Source organism: Camelina sativa, chromosome 17 (genome assembly GCF_000633955.1).
Source record: "Camelina sativa cultivar DH55 chromosome 17, Cs, whole genome shotgun sequence".
Taxonomy (NCBI): domain Eukaryota; kingdom Viridiplantae; phylum Streptophyta; class Magnoliopsida; order Brassicales; family Brassicaceae; genus Camelina; species Camelina sativa.
In genome coordinates this window covers 35,089,851-35,108,914 of record NC_025701.1, presented here as the reverse complement: position 1 = coordinate 35,108,914, position 19,064 = coordinate 35,089,851, and the positions used below count along the sequence as shown (strand labels likewise).

Genomic DNA, 19,064 nt, shown 5'->3' with positions numbered 1-19,064 from the left:
TGTTGGTGCGGGATTCAGCACCCCCGACATACCGAGCTAAACCAGAAATACTAATTGATTAGTTAACCGGGAAACCGGTTAAGGGCTTGATTAGGTCAACAAGAAGTCAGTTCGGCCAAAGCGTAGCCTTGAAGAAGAAGGAGCCGACTTCCACTTCGGCACGGCGGCCGACTGAAGCAATAAGGCAGTTTTCCATATCTCACTTCGTCCGATAAGGAAAGTTAATATATTGTGTAATCTTAGAACATGTATAAAGAAGGAGAGACTTCTCCATTGTAAGGCATCCAGAATCGAATACAATAATCGAGTTCTCCTCTTGTTCTTAGCAATAAACCCTAATTCTTTTGAGTTCTACTTCTTTACTTTCAATTCGAAGGTTTAGATCTGTTTTCTAGAGAGATAACTCTATTGAATTTGTTTCCCTCTTTAAACAAATTCATTGTGGAAACCTAGTTTCTAAAGTTTTGCTAAGAAGGTCCAATCAGAGGACATGATAGGACTTGTAATTGAATAGTGTTTTGTATTGAAAGGTTAAACGTGTGTTGTGTTGCAGATAGATCTAACCAAATTCCAGCATGTTCGTATATGAAATAATAATATTAATAATGAGTGCGTCTACTTAGATTTTGCAGTATATTCCATATATAGATAGATTAGAAAATGTGTTTTATTAATGATTAGCTTGATTCGATTCTTGAAAAATGTATTCAGGTGTATATGCAAATTTCTCGAACCACAATACCCTGGAAGAGAGGAGGATAAGGTTCCACGTACATCGCAAATATTACCACCATTCAACTAATTGCTAGGATTTGATAACCGGTGGTTGGATGTTCAAAGATTTCACTGGTCTAAGATCAAAGCTTTGCGTAGAGAAATATCCATCTCTTTAACTGTTATTTATTTATTTTTTCTTTTTTTTTTGTCGTCTCTTTAACTGTTATTTCTTGGCTACTTTTTCAGATTGTCAAACCTGATGAAACATACTCATCCGCAAAATATATAGGCGATTTATCTCTCATAAATTCATGACTGTTTTAAACTATATTATTATTCATTTAAAAAAAAAAAGGCTTTGGCTCATGTTCTTCGCACTACCAAAATAAAAAGAGAAGAAGATAGCTCGTTCGTTAGGTTCATAAATAACATTTTTGGATAGTATTATATATCCTTTAGTTATATAAATGAGCCCTAATCTGTTAAGGATTATGATGCATGAGCAATGAAATTGAGAAATTACAAAGTGAATAAGAACCATGTTTATGTGTTGGTCTTATTTTACTGGTTTGTCTTCTTGTAAATGAATTTGTTGACAATTTCTCTACGAACAGATGTTTATGTGTTGGAACAGTTCTTTATTTCTATTGGTGTACACAGATTCTTCATGATAAAAGTATAGAAGGAGACAAATGAACAGTCTTAGTAGGTATAATTAATGTCAATTATTGGTTTTGTAGGGAGCTAAACCGGTGTGGGAAGAGTTGTGGACTAAAGATGGCTGAACTATTGGAAAACGATTGGAAACCAAGTATCAAGACAAGAAAACTTAGTTCTGATTAAATCAATCTGCTTCTTCGCCTTGATAGGCTTCTAGGAAATAGGTATTATTTAACTCATATGCAACTTGTTTCACAATGCATGGTTAGGTGGTCTTTGTTTGCTGGTTGATTGCCTGATCACACGGCAAATCATGATGTCGAAAATTATTGAAATACCAAACTGAGTAAGAAATATGAGCCGTACGTGTTGCAAGATCAAGATAAAAAAGAAAAACATTACTTCCCATCCTACACACAGACCCAAATCAAATATCGATGTTTTTAAGCCTCTGACCTCTGATCTTTCTCTCGGTTAACATTCGTTTCAACCATCTCAATGGCTTGCCAAAAATTGACATTGTCTATCCACGCTTTGGACTTAATAACAATAATGCTTGTGAAAATATATATTATGACATGTTAAAGATGAGGAGAAAGCTGAGCTTGTGAATAACTTATGAAGATAATATATATATGATTAGAGAGATTATGGGAGGAGAGCCAAGAGGTAGATGGGCTAGTGTCATTGGTATAAGTATATATTTTTCTTTTTTGTTAAAGATTGGTATAAGAATTCTTATCAATAAAACACAACTCTCAAAATACAATGGATAACCCTAGGACTCTTAAGGTCTTCATTATAGAATTCTTTCATAGATTTCTGAATCCTAAAAACTCTTCAAAAGATTAATAAATCTCTCAGCTCTTAAAACCAAGTAACTTCATCAAAATCCAACTCCTCACACTGACACCCCCATATTATAAAGATAAGATGTGTATACTGTATCAATTTTCACTAGCCATATTGTGGTATTTATTTAGGTAGATAACTGTAGTGACAAAAAATTAAATACTAGAAATCTATTTTGATAAATTACCCTCTAGTTTGCACACATATTACTTGTAAAACATTATTTTAGATTGTATTGAGTAGTTGCATAAAAATAAGATTTTCTTATTTCCTTGTAAGTAAATGTACGATTTAGTACAATTTTCTTCTCTGTTTTTCTTTTTTTTGGTCAGAAAAGTCAGATTTTCTATGAGGATTTTCCACCCACACTTACTTTCTCCAAAACTATTTACAACTACACCTACTTTCTACTACTCATATACTTTTCTCAAGTTTAATTACCTATTACCCCTCACTCCTTTTAACCCCTTCTATTCTCTCTCTCCTCTCTCTCTCTCTCCACATCATATATTTTCATAATTTAGTAATTAACAAAAAAAATCCAAAAACAAAATAAGAAAACGGTCACAATTTATTTAAAAAAAATCAGATATCTTATTTACCATAAAAACAATTATTACTTTTTAGTTCCCAAAATATATCAAAACAAATAATATTTATGCTATAAAATCCTAATTACTCTACCGCACCTCTCATGATCTTAGTTAAAAGAGTCCTAAAATCACTCTCAATTAAACAACTCATGAATTTAAATTTTACTTGTTCCACCATATATTTTCACAAAAATATTTTAAATTTATCAGTTACAAATTATTTATTTTCCAAACTTATTAATTACTGTAAAAAAGCTATTCGTCATAAACTTTTAGAGCTCCGATAAAAATAAAATCATGTTAATTGATACGTTTCTTTTCCAAAAAAAAAGACATATACAATGCTAAAAAAAAAAGAAATAAAGGTAAAAGAAAGAGCACGTTCTTTCTGTTCTACAAAACAAAAAAAAAATTGAATTACACATTTAAGAAAAATTAAAGTAAAAAAACCAAAAAAAAAAGATAAATGCCATTTAATGTCGTATAATTTAACATAATATATTAACGAGAAATTAACAACATATGTTAAGTTATCTGAAAATAATAAACAAGTTACTAATTTTGTAATTAAAATTTTTAAATTTAACTCCTAAACGATGATGAAAAAACTTATTTCTATGATCTTTCTGCTAACTCCCCCACTATCTATTTATTTCTCCCCACAATAAAAATACTATACATGCTGAATATGAATGAACAAAACACCAACGGTATCCATGCTATCATGTACACACGGTTATCATTTTTAGCGATCAAACTAAACTAAATGATATCCCACAATAACAATACTATACCTACAAAATATGAATGAACAGAACACCAATGGTATCCATGCTACCATATACACATGGTTATCATTTCTAGCGATCAAACTAAACTAAATGATATCCCACAATAACAATACTGTACCTACAGAATATGAATGAACAAAACACCAATGGTATCCATGCTACCATGTAAACATGGTTATCATTTGTAGCGATCAAACTAAACTAAATGATATCATAGCAGAAGAAAGCATGTGCTCATTGTTGGTACCGCAATTAACCACTTCGGGTTATGGGTCAAGGCCCAAGACAGACTGACGTAATGGGCCTCGGTGGAAAGCAGAAGTGGTCCGCCAAGCCCATCAAGCGAAGAGAAGCGGAGCAAAGCAGTCTCTCGCGTCACTTCGGAGATCAGGGAGCGGTCAAAGATTCCCTATATTAATTAGCTTAAATGAAAACGCGAGATTGACGGAGTGAATTGATTTCGCATTTAATTGTAATAACACGATATAAGTAGAGGGATGGGGAGATTGTAAGGGGTATCGAAAAACTTCCTAAAAATGCAATAATACACATTCTCATTCTTGCAACATTCTGTTCCTAAATTCAGTTCGGAATTACAACAGTGGTAGGCTCGTCCGCTCGGAAAAACACCTCGGAAGGAGAACTCAGTTCCAGTTCTCACACTCATGTATAACAAACATATGTCAACAAGTTAGGGTTAATGAACATGTGGTCAAAGTTAAGTGGATGGGCTTGGATGGAAATCATGAATCTTAATGTATGAATATACTTTGTTATTGCCGCACATTCCGAACTGGTGGTGGAAAAGAGATTAACCTTGGAAAATTTTACTTTGTTTTGAATGAATCCATTGAGACCTATCCATAATTTATTTATCCACTAAACTTTGTTTATTTTTCTTTTCAAGATAAGGTCCGTAACTAATCACCATAAGCTCTTTTTATGTTCTCTGACTTTTGGGTAACAAATGAACCTTACAAAGAGATCATAACATAATATTGCAATTGATTAACCACTTATCATTGAACAAATGTTCAATGACAAATGGATACTGTATAATCTAGAAATTCATAAAAATATAGCAATATGTATCTTAAAATGTAGAAAATATATAATCATAACATATTATATATAAATAAATAGATAATTTGTTTTATGATAACCATTTAAAGTGTTAAGAACAATAAAAAAGAGAAAAATAGAGAAAAGAAGGAGAGAAAAAGGAGAGGGGCAGTTTTGCCATAAAAAATGACACCTATAGGAAGAGTAGAAAGTAGGTGAAAGTGAAAGAAGATAGAGGTAAAGTATGTGTGGGTTCAAATCTCTCATTTTCTATTCTGTTTTTTTTTTTGAACAACATTTCTTTTTTCTTTTGCGTTGGAAAGTATGAGTAGTTTGCAGTAAGACAAATTTTAAAAAACCAGATCTTTGAGTAAATCAGTAATCTCAGTATTCTTTTTTTTCTTATTGAAACCCATCGTAACTCGTAAGACATCTAAATGGACACGTAAATTCGGAACATGAAAAATAACTAAATATGGGTGCCCAAAAAAAAGAATAAATAAATAAAGAAAGAAAAATAACTAAAGATGTATATCGTTTCATAGAACAAATATATTTTTTGTTGGTAAGTCACCAAAGAAAAAAAAAACTGAATGAACTCATAACAATACAGTTCGAGGGAAAAAAATCAGGCGAGTGGATCTCACGCGCGGCGATTTTTTCTCTCCCAAACTCTTCTTCTTCTTATCACAATCACGTGCACCGACGTCGGGTCCTCTGTCAATTCCGGTGACGGTGAGGACCCCTTGGCCCATGGTTCTTCAATCGCGACTCATTGCATCTTCTCGGCGAAGTTGTTGGACGAAATCAAGGGAGCAGTGGAGAGGAGAAGAATCTGTGAGATGCTGATGGTAAGAGCTCTACCAGAGGCGTTGCTACGCGGAGTGGAAGAGGGAGATTCACGGCGAAGAACGAGAGAAGAAGGTAGATAGATCGGGAGACCGGAGATTCTGGAGGTTTCATGGGATCGGTTATGATAGGGGAGGTAGTCTCCGATTCGGCGAAGCTAAGCCACCGTCGAAGGTCTTCTTATCTTCTCCATGCTGCCTCTCTCTCTCTCACGACTGAGCATGAAAACCTCCGCGACAAAGGACAGATCAGATCTCTTCCTCCTTCTCAAAACGGTTCTACGGTGGCGGGATGGCAACGGTTCTTGGATCACCATCTCTGTTTGGTTATCGTCGTCCAGGCTCACCGGAGGTCCTGTTTCGGTTGAGCATCCACATATGTGGACGGCGGCTGCAAACGAGTTTTTCGTTTGTAGATTAGGGTTTCACGGTCCCCGGTTTAGTCTGGTACGTGAACCCGGCCGGTTTTGGTTTTCCAGCGGTTTAATTCGGTTAGATGTAAATGAGTTGGATCCCTTGCGATTTTTGTATTAGCATACTCCGGAAATAGCCCATTGGACATTATATTTTATAAATTGAATACTCTTTAACAAAAAAACTCATAACATTGCAAATCACAAAAGTAGAAATAAAATAAAAAAACTCAAAACATGATAAATAAAAAAATGCTGCTCTACATTTCCTAATGTTCTCCCTAAAGAAAACCCTATTTATCGTCAAATTTTTCTTGACAACCCTCTCTCTTTAATAATTTTCAGGAAAAAGTTTATATGTTCCAGAAACAAACAGATATAGGAACGTACAAGGATACATCGATACTATGCAAATAGCATGTGTTTTAGTTTATGCAACAAACGATTGAAATTAAATTTCAGGAACACAAATTGGTATTCCTTTATAAAATTAGATGGAAACGAAAAAAAATGTATGTATTGAAAGTCATTACCCATAGAAGATTGGTCCAATTGAATAACCTCGGCTAAGACCTATTGAAACAAACGATTGATACTAATTAAGAACGAATCTTCAAATTACAAAACAGATAAAGTACAAATCTTATTCATTAATTGACTTATCTCTATCCACAATTCAGCTAAAAAAAAATTTTAATCGTAAGAAGAATTTGATAAATTGGAATTGAAAAAATTCGATCGAGTTACTCTAATTTTTTTTCTTTTTTTTCGCAAGATAACAATTTATCATGAAAAACATAATAAGCATGGGCTGAATGAAAAGCCTTACAACATAAAATGGATTAGAAGAAAAAACTAAAGGCCAAATTTAGGGAGATATTCGGACCAACATAAAATCGTGGATAAATTGATTCATGGGTCATTTAATTTAGTCTTTTTGATTTAGATACACAAACTAGAATAAGAAACTACTAATACTAATAACTATTTCAATAGTAATAAACTACAGATTTTTAGATAAAACATTTTATATATTTTGTGATAGTAGTTAAAATTTCATTAATTTAAAAATTATATATGTTGTATCAAACCATAATAAAATGCATGCTATATTATTTGGGTATAAAAAACATTATGTAAATTGTTCGGATTGACTTTTACCTCTTTTCGTAGAGTTGTACATATCTCTTATTACATAAAAATACTATGAATGGAGAAAAATAGATCTCTTTTATAAGCTGGAATAGTAGCTTCTCGCAGTGAGTATGTTACTCCTCAAAATAGTTGGACACTATGTTTAAGCGTGCCTAGGTCTATCCGGGCTTAAAACTAACTTAACATTAGAGGTTATTTTAATATATTTTATGAAAAATAAATAAATATTAAAGTTCAAAAGTATAATAAAATAAATATCAAAAATTCAAAACTATAAATTTTTCAAAAAAAAAAATCTAAAAAACCTTAAATATAATTGTTCTTCTTTCTTTTTTCCTTCTATTTCACGACTTCACTTAGTCTTTCACAATTTAAGGTTTTGTTTTCCTTTTTGTATATTTTTATAAATAAATATATTCAAATAAGTCATACATGGGTTGTTAGGAAATAAAAGAACTCTCAAAACCATAATGATACACTATATTTTCCAAAAATGGGATTCCAAAAAAACACACAAAAACTATATATTTTGGACCTGAGGCAAATGCATTTTTTCTTACCCATAGGCAAGCCCCTGTGTTTGTTTAAGGATATATCATTTCCAAGTAGCTAGAGAGGCCCGCCCAAGTGGTACGATTTCAGAAATGATATTAACGATCTTGTGAATTTTTTTTTTCTATTGATCAGAATCGTTAAGATGTTTCTATCAAGAATATTTTATTTATATTAGTTTATGCAATATATTTACGTGTAAGGACATTATTGAATTCATAATTATGTTGCTGCAAATGGAATACTAGTAATGCCTTGTTCCGATGGAACAACAATTTGTGATACTAAAAGAATTATTGTTATTGCGAAGCTAGGCGACTTTGAAATTTTAATATTTTCAAATGCATGACAATATGACATGACAAAGATGAGTTTGTTTATTATGCAAAGCCAACGAAGACCATCCTACAAACCATCAAAGCCTCTAAATATCATGATAGAAGATCTCCTAGACTTTCCCTACGTAGTTGTATAGGATTGTACCCATTTAACTAAGAGGTCAACTTACATGTTGGTGTGGTAACATGTTACAGCGTATTACGTACACAGCAGATAAGAGTAGTTTACTAATGAGGGTTTCCGTCGTTATAAATTTTAGTAACGGCGAGTCACGTTTACGGTTAAGTCTTTGTGCAATTTAAGACGAATATTGATCAATGGTATAAAAAAAATGCCATTGATCATCAAGTCTTGATATAGGAATAAACAATCCGAGCATGGACTCGTGGTATTAAATATATGAATGGAACCCTAGAAATGCAGAATTATATTAAAAAAAACCATTATAACTACACAAAGCTAATCGTGACTTTGCTTGCAAAACAAATCTTTCACATTTCAAAGCTCAATTAACGTTGACAACCAAACTACTAACAACAACAAAATGGTTCAACCTGAAAACTATTTTGTTCTTGATCCAAGAGAAGCCACCGTCATGGATCTGATATATCTTCTCTTCTACTCGGATCTCGAAAATAGAAAGTTCGTTGATTCTTCGGTAGAGAACATTCATAATGATCTTTGCCGATTCAGGGGACGATGGATCATCTTTGTATCCATCGTTGTTCAGAAACTAATGATTATCCTCAGGAAACCTCTTTCCTTCTTCGGATTCGCTCTTGGCTTTTGGCTCAACCTTCCTTCTTCCAATGGTGGCTTCTTCAAGATATTCCTAAATCTTGTCCAAGGTTAGATTTTCTTTTGACTTTCTTGTTTATAACTTATTATTGATACAAGTTCGGTTAGAAATTACACAAAAATAAAATAAAATACAAATTCTAATTCTAATTAATTCATATATATTGATTTCTTGAATCAGCACATAAGTGATGGTTACTATGAATTAATATTCTTCATACGAAATAAAAGCAGTGAAGGCATGAGCTAGGTGTTACTACTTAATACGTAAATACAACCATATTTTCTGTAAATTATCTTGCATTATTATCTATATAATTTGTAGATACTTGTGTACTCATACTTGTGTACATAATCTGTCAAATAAATATCATATCTTCGGTCATATATATACCCTAAGTTTCGCATTTATATTACTTTTGTAACTTTTCAGGAAGGTTTGTTTGGCCGGAAAAAACATCAGCCACATTTGCATCGTTAAACGGAAACCTAGACCAAAGAGTAGACTTAGGTTTAGGCCAGAGCATAGAGATAGGGGATGAAAGATACAAACCACTCTTGTCAATTATGGCTTCTAAGCTGTCTTACGAGAACGAAAACTGTATCAGATCCGTTCTTCAAGACCACTGGCAGGTTTTATTGACTAACTTTTTTTTCTTCCGACTCTCTCATCAGTCTCTAAACAATAGAAAAACGTTTTCTATAGTACATTTAGTTTTTCCTTTTAAGATTAAAAAAAAAAAAGAAGACTTAAAATACGGAAACAATGCAGTATTATTATATACAGGCTGTATCTTTCTCCATGATCATGCATGTTCTCTTTAATTTTGAAATTAATAAATGATCACTATCATTTTTTTATTATGTTATTGGGCAAAGATGGACTTATTGGGTTTCTACACCTGCCGGAATGGTGAGACTGCTTCCCTTTTCTCATAGACAGTAAGTATAATGAAAAATTAACTGTACTGGACCAAAAATGCTGATACCACGTGAAAACATGCACCATCTGATATTGATATGTGGATGTTTTAGTTTTTCTTACTAATCAAATCAATAATCATGATCTAAGAAATGTTATATATAGTTATGTTCTTTCACTTGTTTGGGCTTACAAATTCCATTTTCAAAAATTTCAGAGATTTATCCAATCATATATTTAAAATAATTTGAATTTTAACTTTCTGTATAATTTTATTTTTTTATAATGGAACATAAATTCTTTATTAATAAAAATTGATTATAAATTTTTTTTTTCTTGTAATTTACAATTTTCGCAATTTTAAAACCGATAGAACTAATTTGATTTTTCAGATTACATACAAACGAGGTCAACAGAAGTGATTATTATAAGGGACACAAAACAAAATCCGAACCTCATCGTCATCAGTTTCAGAGGCACTGATCCTTTCAACGCTGATGATTGGTGTACAGACTTGGATCTCTCTTGGTAATTTTCTTTTCTCTTGTTGTAACTTTCTATCCTCACAAATCTACATAATAATATATTTGTGTATATAACTAGATTTAGGGGTTTATGTTCAATATTATTAGCTTCTCTCTTGATAAAACTATTGCGAATTTCAAAATAGGTATGAGGTTATGAATGTGGGAAAGATCCACGGCGGATTTATGAAAGCTTTAGGCCTTCCTAAAGAAGGATGGCATGAAGGAATAAACTCTCACGAAACTCAAAATGAAACAAGTCAACTTGCATACTACACAATTTTGAGTCAGATGAAAGAGGTTTTCAACCAAAACCCAACATCTAAATTTATTCTGACCGGACATAGTCTAGGTGGAGCCCTAGCAATCCTGTTCACAGCCGTGTTAATGATGCAAGATGAGACAGAAATATTGGAGAGGCTTGAAGGAGTTTATACATTTGGGCAACCACGCGTAGGAAACGCAGATTTCGGAAATTATATGAAAGAAAAATTAAGGGAATTCCGCGTGAAGTACAAAAGATATGTCTATTGTAACGATATGGTTCCTAGGTTGCCTTTCGACGACAAGACACTATTATTCAAACATTTTGGCGACTGCCTCTACTGTAACAGTTTCTACAAAGGAAAGGTTGGTTATAAATAACAACATATGCTTTTGTTTCTTTAAATTAGTCACTCATTATTAGGGTTTGAAAAAGTTTTTGTCCCTTCCCACATGAGAAGACTTCACAAAATTTCATGTGAGAGATAGGAAGCAATATTAATGAAAAACACTAGCTAGTAGATTCTATAGAGAATTAGAAGTTTCAATATTTCTTACTTTTAAATAAGTTTTATCCCCGTTTAATATATATATATATATATATATATTTAACATAGTAAAATTATTTATAGATAGAAATATGTCCAGATATGGAAAACGAGAATTTTTTCTTGTTTCCACACAATCCCATAATTTATATTAACATATTTGATATAATATTCAGGTGGAAGAAGAGGAGCCAAACAAAAACTACTTCAACATCTTCTTCGTAATACCAAAGATAATGAACGCATTGTGGGAGTTAATAAGGAGTTTCATCATGTCGTGTTGGCAAGGTAGAGAATATAGGGAAGGATGGTTATTGACATGCTTTAGGCTTGTCGGATTGTTGATTCCAGGACTTCCTGCACATTTTCCTAATGAGTACGTCAATGTTGTCCTATTGGGGAACTTTTCTCGTCCTAATTCTCAACATTTGCCTAATAAGCCCTTTCTGGAAAACATTTGATTCACACCATGACTTGCACCATTCCCAATTTTTTGTTTTTTTTTTCCAATAATGGTGTGTTCCTGATACTATCTTTTTTTGCAAACTCTTTCTTTGTAACTTTTTTTTTTTGAATTGAATGTAAAATTAATTTGATAATGTAACAGTCATTGTAAAACAGTTTTTTTTTCTTTAAAACATTATTTGGTTTTTTGAATTATTTTAATAATTTTCGGGAAATTAAATAATGTGATCAAGATCAACTTTGAATAAATGTGAGAAGCAATATAGTGAATAGTATTTGTATTTGTATTTTTGTATTTATATATATTTTTTAACCACGTGTTTGGTTTTTTTATTAGGGTTAAATTGTATTATATTCTTTTTTCTTTTAGAGCATGAGCATGACCATTGGTCATGAGTGTCAAAAGAATAAAAAAAAAAGATAAAAATAACAAAAAGTGGAGGAGAGAAATAGACAGAATGTCCCTGCCCAGATTTTTAGAGACACTCTTTTCTCTCTGCTACATGTTAAAAACTGATTGGTTGTTTTTTTAAAACAAACAAAATATAAATTAAATAATATTATTACATTAAAATATTATTTAAGAGCTCATTTTCAGAGTATTATTATGCTCTTATGTGTTGTCGTACAAAGACATAGGCCATGAATGTGTTTGCAGTTTATAATTGATTTTTGTAGTTTCTGATTTTTGGTGAAGATATGGAAGAGTCCCTGAACTATAAAAGATAACGATAATCACTTTTCTGTTTTGCACATTTTGCTTTTAACACAATAGAACTGAATTCACTAAGCAGCTTGGTTTCTCACACGAAGGTTTTCTATTGTGGACGGCGTATGAGCAGCTTTGGAGTTGCATCCTAGTGTATTGTCTTGTAACTTTGAATAGTCAGGTGAGTAAGAGCATGACACTCCCAGTTGCTCTTAATTTTTAGCCCAAAATAAAAATAAAAAACCTAATATTGGGTCCACACAAGGGGAGAAACGTTTATGCAGGAGGAATTTAAGGGCATCTCCAATGGAGTCTCTTTAGTAGGGTTTCTAATAAAAAAGTGTAAAAAAATAAATGAAAAATAAAATAAAAAAAAGTGTAGAATCGTCTCTTATTAGGGAGATTTTAGAGATGGTAAGAAACCCTGTTGTGGCTCTATCTGATTGGCTAATAGTTTGAGACAAAAAAAAAAAGAAATTTTTTCCTCCTTTCTCTTCCTCGACTTTGTTCTGTCTTGCTCGTTTTTTTCTCTCTTGGTCTAGTCGGTGATGGCGAAATGATTTCGCCGAAATCGAACGATTTTCCTTATGCGCCGTCTGGGTTCTGAAATTGGAAGAGAAGTCGCAAAGAAAGTCGTCATTCTTCCTGTGCATCATATCAACCGACGGTGGTCGGTATCGGTGAACCTCATCGGAAATTTAGTGATTCCATATTGGTGAGTTTGGTGAAACGATGGTGTAATATGCTTCTCCGGGTAAGATTATACATGTTTTCGTCTGTAAATCTTGATGAATTAGGGTTGTTAAGATGTGAATTGTGATTAATATTAGGGTTATCTGAATTGGGAATTGTTGTAAGGTAGAGTATTAAGCAGTTATCGGTCTTTTCTTTTCTGTTTCAGGTTGTTCAGGTTGCTTCATTTTAATTGTCAAAACGTTTCTCCTTCAGAATTTTGGATATATGACTGGAAGTGATGCTCTTCTAAAGGTTAGACTCATTGATTTGACTAAGGATATATGAATTAACTTGGATCTAAAGATTGCTGCATTGTGAGCTATACTAAATCTATGAACCTTGTTTGTCTGGTCTCGATTGGGTAATGGATTGTTAGTGTCCTTATTAGAGCCGTAGGTAACATTACTGATTTTGAAGGGTATTTGCAACAGGGCAGTCTCGTAGCTGCCATTCCTCTTTTGTCGTTGAAACATTCTTCTGAACTTGATGTATGCTTTTGGTTTTTTTCAGGTGAAGTCCAACTCGCCACAAGCACTTTCTTCTGCAGTTAAGTGACATTGGATCAGTTGTAAGCATGGTTGATAGGATAGCTGGTTCTTGATCAGGTTTGTGTCGCTCTTAGCATGTATTAGTTTGGATCCTATATAAGTAGATTGCAGCAAAGTGTGTATATGTAGACTCTAGTTCAGTTGCTGAGGATTTAATTGAATTTTGGTTGTGTCTGTATGTGAATTGTCTTGTGCATTCTCAGTATCCTTGTCTACATTGGCCAAGTCTGATTCTGTTTCTATGATCTTGGCTATGATACTTTGAAGCACTAATACTAGTTTTATTCCTAATGTATGCGTCAGGAGCTAAATTCACAAAAGATGAAAGCTTTGCAGATAGAATGTGAGAAAGGAAACAAGAATGATTAGGCAGAATAGTGAACAATCTTTGCTGGTTTGGCACATCTTAGATCTAGAAGATGATATAGCTGTTGTGAGAGCAAATTAAGATGTTACTATGATCTAAGAGAATCTACAAGTCTCGGCGAGATGTAGGTGGTGTCACATTGACACTACTGAACTTGTTAAATGTGTGTGCTCCCATCTTCTTCTCTACTCTTTTTTTCTAATCTCTCTATGCTCTGTTTTTTTTGCTGCAACAAACAAAAAGCTTCTATCATGGTGTGTTTGTGTAAAAAGCTTCTATCATGGTGTGTTTGTGTTCAAAAAGCTTAAGCAATTTATATCTTGGTGTGTAATTTCCATAAGAGTATTAATTTGTAATTTATTTTGAATGTCAAAAGCTAATAAATTTTATTAACGTCATAAGAGTTATTGGTAGAGAGAGGCTAGCGTCTCAAAAAAAGACATAAAGTATCTAGACCCAGAAGAATGGTTGTCACGAAAAATGTGGGTTTTGGAACCGTAGAAAACCCAGATGGTATGAGAAAGATTTGAAAGGATAAGATAATTGTTGATAGTTGCCACTGGAATCATTGTCATCTGGTCGACTTCAGGCGGGAGGCAAGAATATTCAATGGAATACATGATTTCCGGTGATCCCTTTTTTATGTCTAGACCCCAAATTTTCAAGAAAAGGTCCCCCCTGTTTATATAAGGAGCACTCCTGAAGATGCATAGACGATGATTAAGAGCGCACATGCTTAATTCACGTAAGTATCCAGACCCGACATCCGGTGTAACCGAATAGCTTTGAAACGTCTCTGTGTGAAGATCAAAAGCAATGAAGCACTCTTCCATATTGTTCTAGCCGAAGCAATAAAGCACTCCATCCACGTGAATTATAGGGTGGTCATAGTAAACTCGACGGTGAGGCGGATCTACGTATCTCCAAGTATTAGAGTCGAGGGCAAAAACCTTGCACCTAGTAGATTTATTCACCATTTCATTATCAGCCTTGAAAAAACACACCAGCTTATACCTTGGATTATTCAAGAGTGAGACGAGTTCTGCGTGTTTTTCTCCCAAAGCGTGGTACAATTCTGACGATTCTCGCTTGTCCTCCCCCTAGAGATTTCTGAGACCTGACCTGTTTATCTGCGAACCACTTTGATTCTATGGTTCCTTTCCATTGTTTCGACACCGCTTTGAATTTCACCAGTGATCTCACCGGAACCTTCACCAGAATCTCTTCTACAATGTCATCTAAGATGTTTACGCCTCTTCTCTTCTTGGCATCCATCTCTACACGACTTGTGTGTTTTTTTCACTGAGAAGTTAATATATATGGGCTGAGCCTAAAAACTTGCATTAGTTAACGATTTTTTTTTCTTAAAAAAATTAGAACTTATTACTCAAATTCCCGATTTTAAAAAGGAAAGTAAAGAATGTAAAAAGGAAAGTCTATATATCGATCTCTTATTAAAAACCTTAACCAACTCTTTACCATGTTTTAAAATAATAAAGGAATATTCCCTTTTCAAGTTATTCTTTTAACTTTTATGAAAGATTTTAATTTGGTTAAAATAGCAATAACTTTTTTTTTTTGAACAACCGATAGCAATAATTAAAGATTGATAACTCTCACTACGTCCGCGTGTTGTTTAACTTGTTCATTTTTAGGTTTCGGGTCAAAATTTTAATATGTTATTAACTTGTTCATTATTTTGATTACTTGAGAGGAGAGATTACAACAAAAAATATGCCGAAAATCAATACAATAAAACTAGAACGTTTCACACCGTAGTGTTGACAGAGGTGATGACACTTAGGTAAAAATTTCTGTCCTATCAAATTATAACATTAATACAGATCATATAATTATACTCGTACGTGGACGAAAGAGAAACGAAAGAGAGTGTTTGATCTATTTCTCAAATTCTTCTTCTTCTTCGTCGCCGTTTATACCATGGCCCGACATGCTTGATTTCTTCTTTTCTTCTTTTTATCGATCAAATTCAATACTCGATGGAAGCTTCATGCCGGATTTTTGTATTGTTTGAATACACTCTCTCTGTCTCTACGACGCCACGCTCTCTCTAGAACTCTCAATTGATTCCTCGCCGAAGAATCAAGGTACAACCTCTTCTATTCTCTCTTAGCGCCACAGACTTTTATGTGGTTCCGTTTACGAAAGGATTGTTCTGTTGTGCCGATTTGAAAACCTAATTTGTTTTCGCTCGATGAAAAGCCTACCTTGAAACCTAATTTGTCAAACTGAGTCTATAGACTAAGAACTTGGGGGATCAATTTTAGAGATGTTTGATGTTGTACTCCTATGAGCTTTTAGTTATGACTCGACCAGTTGTTTGTTCCTTTCTAACATTGGTTTGTTTTCGATATTTGTATTGAAGTATATATATATATATATATATATATATATATATATGTGAGCTTATGTTGTTTGACATAATGCGTCAATGTGAATTATGTTTATGATGATAGTCGTTACTGTTGTTGGGTGTGACTTATTTTTCTTTTTAATCGTGTGGCTAATACAGGGAATTGAGATGCTCTCTCTTGGATCATTCAAGACTGGTGCCATCCTTTTGGTAAGAACCGCATCTTTGAATGTTATTATTGAAATTTATTTGGAATGATTAGATGATAAGACCATTCAAGTTATCGAATCCTTTGATGCTCCAATATAGGTTAGTAAAATTGCCTCAGAAGTACACACCAAATAAATTAATTTGATTTTTCTTGTTGTTGTGATCTTGTCAGTAATCTCATTGTTGCATATTTGTTTCAGTTTTTATTCCCTACGGGCAATGCTCTAAGACCCTATTCTATGCTTGGCCTTGGTGACATTGTCATTCCCGGTATGTTCTATTATGCCTAACTCAATAACTATATACAGCTTTTGGTTATACACTCTTTTATTTCGTCGGATATTATATGAATATAAGACATTAGCTTTTGTTTTCCTTTAGGTATTTTTGTTGCACTTGCTCTAAGATTTGATGTGTCAAGACATAGAAAACCACAATACTTCACAAGTGCATAATGCTACAAAGATGCTAAAGATATAGAATTTGAGGGTCTTGGTCTACGAAGAGAGGAGTGAAGGTTGCTGCCAAGAAGACGACGATATGACCTTGATTTCTCTTTTTTTCTTCTAATTTGTAGTAAATTTTTGAAAATTTAATTATTTCTATTTTAAATGGTGAGTCTTTTTTCTTGTCTTCCTCTCTCTTATAATGTGGCTTAAGTGTTTGCTGAAATGCCGAGTTCTAATGGTGTTTTTCTTGTGTACATTCTTTAAGGTGGAGTTTTGTCATGAGCCTAAGTTACAACAAAAGAAGAACACAAAAACCTGCTTGAATGAGCTACCTCAAGCTTCTCGTCAAGGAGACCAAAAGGCTGGTTCTAATCTTTTTATGATTTTGTTTTTCTGTTTGTTGGCTGAATTGTTTATTGAGATCTGGTCATTTTTGTGATAGATTTGGAAGCTTTACCGTTTTTGGGTGAGCTTGCAGGTAAGCTCATGGACGTTGGTGAGCTTTCAAGAGATGGAAGATGGTGTTATATAGTGTTTGAGGTTGCAGGTAATTTTAGGTTTCTTTATAAAAACTGATTTTAGTTTTTATAGAAATTTGACTCATGTGTTAGTGTTTCTCCACCATTGTTCATTCTGGCTTGAGCAGTTCATTTTAAAAAATCTAGGTTATTTACTGGAACACAAACTCGTTCATTGATTATTCTCGATTTATTGATTCAATACCACTCTTGATTTTGATAGTGAATGTCCTTTTGATATTCCATTTCCTTATTAGCAGTAGATATGTTGGGCCCTTACTTATTGATCATATGGAAGTTAGACTTGAGAACTACATGCCTATTAATTTTTGGCTAGAGTAATAAACAAAATCGAAAACAACAAGTAATTTCAGGTATGAATGCAGGGTATTACCTAAAAGATGTCATCCTTGGAGCATGAGCTAATACTCACGTCGAGACAGATTCATTAACCAAATTTGAGTTAGTGGATTATGACCCAGTTAGAGGTATATGCCCCATCATATGTTTCGGTTGGTTCGGTCTGTTCTGAATTGAACCGATTAAGTAGTTAGGTTTAAACTGATTTTTTTTTTCCCTTTTGAAATATTTGGTTTGGTTCACATAAAATATATGGTAGTCAAAGTGAAACCGATTTTTTTTATCTTGATTGTCATCTTAGTTTATATACGATGACTTTGGTGCATAATATTTTGCTTAACGAACTTTGGTTTAGACAAATAATTGTTCTACAATCATATAAGACATGGTGTTCCCTCAAAATGCCACTTGATGCCAAACAACTTCTTCAAAAATGCTAGGCACACATTGGTTTGATGTCAAAATGCCACTTGATGCCAAACAATTTCTTCAAAAATGCTTGCCACACATTTGTTTGATGTAATAATGATTTTAAACAATATGATTTATTACATATCATATTTCTACTGAAAAAAAAATTATCCAAAAAATATATCCCGCAACATAGCACAAAACTAAACACAAATACTGTCATAACATCCACCATGTTAATCAGAAAAAATAAAAAAACAAAGCTTTCTATCACTTTGAAATATCTGAGTAATGAGAAAAAAAAGCTTCTTAGTTTAACAAAACAAATGGATTTTGTAATCAGGCTATCTACCTGCTCGGTTTGTTGTTTCTACCGGTACTCCATGGTTCTTTATATCTTTCTTTTTTTTTTAATTAAAAAAATAGTATATTCTTGGGAACTCCCACATTCATTTATGAAAATAAACTAGTCTTGTCTAAAAAACATTTATGAAACAAATAATAATGAAAAAACAAAAATTATCATCGAGCACAATCAAATATTTTATTGATTATGAAATTTGATTCAAAACAACATAATGAAAATTATCTATAAAATGCAAAATAAAAAGTTTATAAAATAAAAACACATAAAAACAATCCCGCGGTGTAGCGCGGATACCAACCTAGTAGATATAACTAGGAACTAATTAAGGACTTTTTGTGTATTACTCACGCACTCCATAAATATTTAACTTAGTGGATTCGTAAAATGATTATAAGAATTAAGATGCCACAAAAAATAAAACACCTAACCTAACAACTTTTTTTTTTGTAATCTCCTACTGTTTGATGATTAGTTCACTTCTTTGTCTTTTTTCTCTGTTCATTGAGAGTTAAT

At 33.0% G+C, this 19,064-nt stretch overlaps 1 protein-coding gene and 2 long non-coding RNA genes across 5 annotated transcripts; all 3 read left to right on the top strand.

Moving 5' to 3' along the window:
- On the top strand, positions 8,481 to 11,558 carry LOC104759000. The gene is made up of 6 exons (XM_010481976.1): positions 8,481 to 8,830; positions 9,214 to 9,413; positions 9,660 to 9,693; positions 10,095 to 10,230; positions 10,373 to 10,856; positions 11,215 to 11,558. The coding sequence occupies exons 1-6, from the start codon at positions 8,527 to 8,529 to the stop codon at positions 11,497 to 11,499; spliced, it is 1,443 nt and encodes a 480-aa protein (XP_010480278.1). The 5' UTR covers positions 8,481 to 8,526; the 3' UTR covers positions 11,500 to 11,558.
- On the top strand, positions 12,673 to 14,260 carry LOC104758999. The gene is made up of 4 exons (XR_762801.2): positions 12,673 to 12,966; positions 13,114 to 13,199; positions 13,458 to 13,552; positions 13,799 to 14,260. It is a non-coding gene; the product is annotated as an uncharacterized LOC104758999 (long non-coding RNA).
- On the top strand, positions 15,746 to 18,056 carry LOC104758998. Of its 3 annotated transcripts, XR_762800.2 has the most exons (6): positions 15,747 to 15,970; positions 16,396 to 16,446; positions 16,647 to 16,716; positions 16,828 to 16,963; positions 17,161 to 17,442; positions 17,800 to 18,056. It is a non-coding gene; the product is annotated as an uncharacterized LOC104758998 (long non-coding RNA). The 3 variants fall into 3 exon arrangements; XR_762799.2 differs by having other exon boundaries at positions 15,746 to 15,970; positions 16,828 to 17,442; XR_002036213.1 differs by lacking the exons at positions 15,747 to 15,970; positions 16,396 to 16,446 and adding an exon at positions 16,467 to 16,545 and having other exon boundaries at positions 16,828 to 17,442.